The 6,000-nt window shown below is 43.7% G+C and overlaps 1 protein-coding gene across 4 annotated transcripts in view; it reads right to left on the minus strand.

Annotated features, from left to right (window-relative positions):
- The window catches only part of dock3 (dedicator of cytokinesis 3), a 60,068-nt gene extending 54,345 nt beyond the window's left edge, over positions 1-5,723 (minus strand). For all 4 annotated transcript variants that reach the window (XM_061698438.1, XM_061698428.1, XM_061698419.1 and 1 more), the window contains exon 1: positions 5,105-5,723. In XM_061698438.1, coding sequence (XP_061554422.1) covers positions 5,105-5,141 — 37 coding nt within the window. In that variant the 5' untranslated portion in view covers positions 5,142-5,723. The remainder of the gene's footprint in view (positions 1-5,104) is intronic.
- Positions 5,724-6,000: the final 277 nt, after the last annotated feature.

The raw sequence follows: 6,000 nt of genomic DNA on the forward strand, positions 1-6,000 counted from the left end.
GTTAATTACCTGATTTTTTTTTTTTTTTAATCTTCGTGTGTGTCGTTTAAGATTTGAAAAATCCTTATGTGTATACCAGGCCTTAATGGGTGCAGGATTTTCTTTTGTTATTTTTTTGCCCGATGACAATGCATTTCTGTGTCCTGTTCTGCAATATTGCCTACGGAAAGAATGTGTTGTATTGGATACACTAAATATTAATGTATGCCCCCTCATCCACAGGATTTCAGGATTAACAAGACAAATGCTATGCTCGTGAAAATAGAACACTTGGCTGAACGACCTTGCTTGAGGACCAGCGAGGCGCATACCTACCTGACTGTACAATAACCCTCGAGGGAGGAATGTAAGAGGAAGGTGAGATATCATCAAAAAGCTGCCAGTACAACAATAAACACTATTACAGTTTATAAATGGGCTCCTTCTTTTTGAGGAACATTTGATTAAAGACGACATCCCCTACTCTGCGCTCATCCAAACTGCAGTACTGAAATTAGCTGATTTCCTTTTTAGTCCCTTTTTCCTACTTTCCTCGTCTATTACATACATTAAAGCATGTTTGAACCATCTCAGCAATACAATGCATTTACAGTGGACCCCCATTATTCGCGGGGGGGATTTGCTACACCGCAAAGACCAAAAATCCGTGGACAATTGATTTCCATTAAAATTGCATTGAATGTTTTTTTTTTTTTTTTATTTTAAATCTACCTGACACCAAAATGCAAGGGCTCGCCAAAAGACTCCAAACTCTATCGATTCGGTTCCATTCTGTCGTGATCGCATCTGATCCGAGAAGTGTCCGTTACAAATGGTGGCGACCTGCAGCAGTCGACTTGATTATTTAACGCGCTGTGACAGTAGCGTGTGCACGTGCGCCACGTGCACAGAGTGGCAAACTGTACAGCATGCAGCCATCGGATTCATGGCCTTGTTCCACTGAAAGGTTCAATGGAAAGGTCGCATGCGAGCACCTTACAAGGCTGTTGAGAGCCCGGACACCCTGCGGAGGAAACTAATTTCGGCCGCTTGTATACGGGATCTTGTTCTTTCGATCACGACCCACAGCTCGTGACCATAGGTGAGGGTAGGAACGTAGATCGACCGGTAAATTGAGAGCTCTGAATAGCCCTTACCAGGGAGGCTGAGGAGTGTGATCCTCAGCCTCCCTGGTGTTGGAACACACCCACTTCTTAAAAAGGGGGACCACCACCCCAGTCTGCCAATCCAGAGGCACTGTTCCCGATGTCCACGCGATGTTGCAGAGGCGTGTCAACCAGGACAGCCCCACAACATCCAGAGCCTTTAGGAACTCCGGGTGAATCTCATCCACCCTCGGGCCCAGAGAAACTGGCGGCATTTCTGGGTGTTGTTGATAAATGGCTTTTGCTTTGCATCGTAGAGTTTCAAGTTGCACTTACGGATGTAGCGCCAAACTTTATTTACTGACATTGGTTTTCTGCAGTGTTCCTAAGCCCATGTAGTGATATCCTTTACACATTGATGTCGGTTTTTGATGCAGTGCCGCCTGAGGGATCGAAGGTCACGGGCATTCAATGTTGGTTTTCGGCCTTGCCGCTTACATGCAGTGATTTCTCCAGATTCTTTGAACCTTTTGATGATATTATGGACCGTAGATAATCCCTAAATGATCCCTAAATTCCTTGCAATTGTACATTGAGGAACATTGTCCTTAAACTGTTCAACTATTTTCTCACGCACTTGTTCACAAAGAGGTGAACCTCGCCCCATCTTTGCTTGTGAATGACTGAGCAATTCAGGGAAGCTCCTTTTATACCCAATCATGGGACCCACCTGTTCCCAATTAGCCTGTTCACCTGCAGGATGTTCCAAACAGTTGTTTGATGAGCATTCCTCAACTTTCTCAGTCTTTTTTGCCACCTGTCCCAGCTTTTTTCGAACTCGTTGCAGCCATAAAATTCTAAGTTAATGATTATTTGCTAAAAACAATAAAGTCTACCAGTTTGAACATTAAATATATTGTCTTTGTAGTGTATTCAATTAAATATAGGTTGAACATGATTTGGAAATCATTGTATTCTGTTTTTATTTATGATTAACACAACGTCCCAACTTCATTGGAATTGGGGTTGTACATGTAAGGTATTTATAACAACCACATAACTTTGCCTTGTAGACCGCTAGCACTATGCTAAAAAAATAACATGGGAAATGCCACAGACTGGCTAATGACTAGCAGCTGTGTGGCGGTGTTATAACGCTTTCAGAAACGGATATTTTAACACATCAACACAGGTAGCGAGACAACACAATATACTGATCACAGGCATTTATTCTTTAGTCTCTGTGAAAAACGACAACTATAACTGCAGATTACTGAGTTACTTACAGCAGTTCGTTTGTGTCTGCATGACTGTATCCGACTGCCCCATGGTGACCAAATCACACACTCTAGAAGGAGCCACCATTATTTCATCTGTTTAATTCTTTGCATTCTATTTACATATATTAATTTATTTTTTAATCGTAAAATACTAAAAAGTGTGGGGGGGTTTCTTACTAAAAGGCACATTACAAAAATTTGGGTTGGATTTTTTTAGGGGAAGCTTTGACAGATTAATGGCATTTGGAAAGATGATTTATTTGGTTCTTTAAAAATCCGTTCACTCCATGGTAGGTTTTAGTCACAAGGTATGGCATAATGAACAATTTAACTACAAATGTAAAAAAGGAAAACACCAAGTCCCATAATGCACCAAGTTTATCCCTTCATTCAGATATTTGCTACCATCCTCAAACAAATATTGCAAAAGTATGCAGGAATGAAAAAACACAAACATCAGCAGCCATTCTAAATCAGAGATAAATCGTTTACAAGGTGGTCTCCACTACTTTCCTTTTTAGATGGCGCCCAGTAATGCACGACAGCAAGAAGGACAGGCCTGGTCGGCAACTCAAAGCCCTCAGCTCGGTTTTATTTGCTGCTACTGGCAGCAGCAATCAAATCATTCATGAAATAGGTTGGGAAACATGCAAAATGCTGCTATTAATTTCACGCAGGAGGCAGGTGACCAGATGAAAACGGGCTTTGCGGGACTGCACGGCGAGCTAACTTGGAAGCATGGGCTGCTTCTGCTGAGATATAGTGGTAGAAAGTAAAAGAGAAACCTGAAGAAATAAGTGGCAAAATGTACAAAAGATGCAGAGAAGGGAGGTCTGAATGTGAGATTATCATCATGTGGCCTTGAGATCCTTTGTACACTACTCGAGATGTCTTGGTACATACACCACCACCGTCATGGAAATATCAAATAATGTAATTCTGTATCTTTATGGAAGATTATTTCTTAGGGCTGAAGGGCAAATGGAGAAAAGGCTGGCATCACTGCAGACACAACATAAACACGACGCTGCTGCTTCTCTGCATTTCAGCACCACGGACAGCGTCAGGTCACTCTTCCTGCACCAACCACCTCCTTCCATTTCTACAGCTCTTACCCTGTTCAGAATCACCAAAAAAGGATCCAATCCCATCTGATTTAGGACAATCGCCTGGATTGTTCACACTCAATCAATCCACAGGGGCCATTGTGAAGAGTGCACTGTGGGGGGATTGAACTCAGTCATGTGAATATTTTCTTTTACTGTAGGTGTGATTGTAAAAAAGAAAAGAAAAAAGAAAGAAAAGAAAATACGTATATAAAACCGAAGGGCTGCAGTCCTTTTGCGATGATCGGTGGTTCACAAACTTTTTACACCAAGTGCCAAATGAAAAATATACCACCATCAGTACAAGCATTAAAATACAGTAGCGTAATAGTGAGTGTTTATCAAAAACAAGACTGGTTTTATTCCTTAAATGTATATTTATCCATCCATCCATCCATTTTCTGAGGTGCTTCTCCTCACTAGGGTCGCGGGCGTGCTGGAGCCTATCCCAGCTATCATCGGGCAGGAGGCGGGGTACACCCTGAACTGGTTGCCAGCCAATCGCAGGGCACATACAAACAAACAACCATTCGCACTCCCATTCACACCTACGGGCAATTTAGAGTCTTCAATTTATGCATGTTTTTGGGATGTGGGAGGAAACCGGAGTGCCCGGAGAAAACCCACGCAGGCACGGGGAGAACATGCAAACTCCACAAAGGCGGGGCCGGGGATTGAACCCCGCTCCTCAGAAATGTGAGGCTGACGCTCTAACCAGTCGTCCACTGTGCCGCACGTATATTTAATATAATATAATTTTGCAAGATTTTTCACAGTTTGAACACTACAACTGACTGTGCTTAAAAATACAAAAATAAAAAACTGCACTTAAAAGATTCAAATGAAATGTATTGTACATATAAGTAAAATAACAACTGTACCTAAATGTCTCACCGAAATGTAAATATTTAAAAACAAACTTCAAGATCACATGCAAATGTTTTGAACTTCAAAGTTAAATACAACTGAACCGAGGCAGTGATTATTTCGTGCACCACGAGAGGAGAATCACTGCTGATTGGGTGCAATAAGATACAGCCAGGAGTGATGACATCAAACTATATGTCTACCTATCTTGTGTACGTGTTTGTGTGTGTGTGCGTGCGGGCTTGTGTGTGTGTGTAATTTAGGGTCAAGGGGCACCCATGCAGAGACAATTCCACAGGTAGACCCCAGTTCATGACACCTGTTGGGGTCGGGATGCCACCTGGTGGCTGCAACACCAATCGCATCCTTCACCCACCCGCATTTCCCCTTCAGATTACCTGCAGAAAATAATGCTGTAAAAATGCAAAAATGGACGCATTTTCCATCAAGCCAAGCAGCCAAGTATGAGTATGATTCGTTTCATCAACACCTGAGCACACTGTGATCGCATCTCGAAGGTGGTGGCTGCATGGGACTGGAGGCTGCATCATCCCACGCAATTCCACACACCCCCACACCCTCTCTCTATGCAGCCATTAGAAGTGCATGTTGTTTTTCATTGGGTACAAATGTGCTTGACAAGAAGGGAAGCAAAAAAATGAGCTTGTGTGCCTTGTGTCGACGAGCCTGCCATTCATTTGCCACGCCGATAAATAGAGAACAACAAACGTAGCGAATTAACAAATCAAAGGTGCAGTTGACTCACCAACTCCGATTTTCTCCTCTTCGGTGGGGATCCACATGTTTGGTTATTTGTGCCACATTGTGTCGATGACTGGAGATGATGTCGGCTTCCAAAAAAATAAAAAATAATAATAATGGGATGAAGAGGACGAGGAGGGATATTGTTCGTACTACATGTCCTGACGTCTGTGTGCGCAGTGATGGTGCGGGGGAGGAAGGAGCGTCAAAGATCACTGTTGTTGTTGGTGTTGTTGTTGATGATGCTTTTTTTTGTATTTATTATTATTATGATGATTATTTCCCGGTGTGTCTCCAGTCTAATGCGGTATCCGTGACCAGCTCGTGTACGCGCAGCCGCGCACGCGCCTCGCGGTCTCCACAAAGGTGTTATTATAGCAGCATTTCCAGTCAAGCGCAGGTAGATTTAAAAAAAAATCATAATCATAATAAAAAAATCTCCTCATCCGGTGTCCGCTTTAGAAAGAAAGGCAAAATCAAAACCTTGTGGAGTCTGCCGATGATCCGCGCAATGGTTTGGGTGAGAATAAGACGCGAATTGGCGTCTAGGTCCGAGTTGGCGCAAGAGGAATCGAGAAGAGGCTGCAATGTAGCGTAAGATGCGCCATCTTCGTGCGGGTCACGTGACTCGTTTTGTCAACACGGATGTGTCAAGCGGATGCGAATATGCCCTCTCGCTCTCTCTCTCTGTCTCTCTCTCTCTCTCGCTCTCTCTCACACACACACACACACACAAACTGCAATTCCTCCTCCCGCTTGCATTGCCCTCCCTCTTCCCTCCTTCCGGTGTGCGCAGGCCACGATGCACCGCCCCCCCACCCCACCCCCTCCAAGGCCCCCTCGGGTGTTACATGCCAGGCCCATGTGTGTTTGGGGATACCTCCCTGTTGAGTCATTCCA

Source organism: Phycodurus eques, chromosome 1, assembly GCF_024500275.1.
Source record: "Phycodurus eques isolate BA_2022a chromosome 1, UOR_Pequ_1.1, whole genome shotgun sequence".
Taxonomy (NCBI): Eukaryota; Metazoa; Chordata; class Actinopteri; order Syngnathiformes; family Syngnathidae; genus Phycodurus; species Phycodurus eques.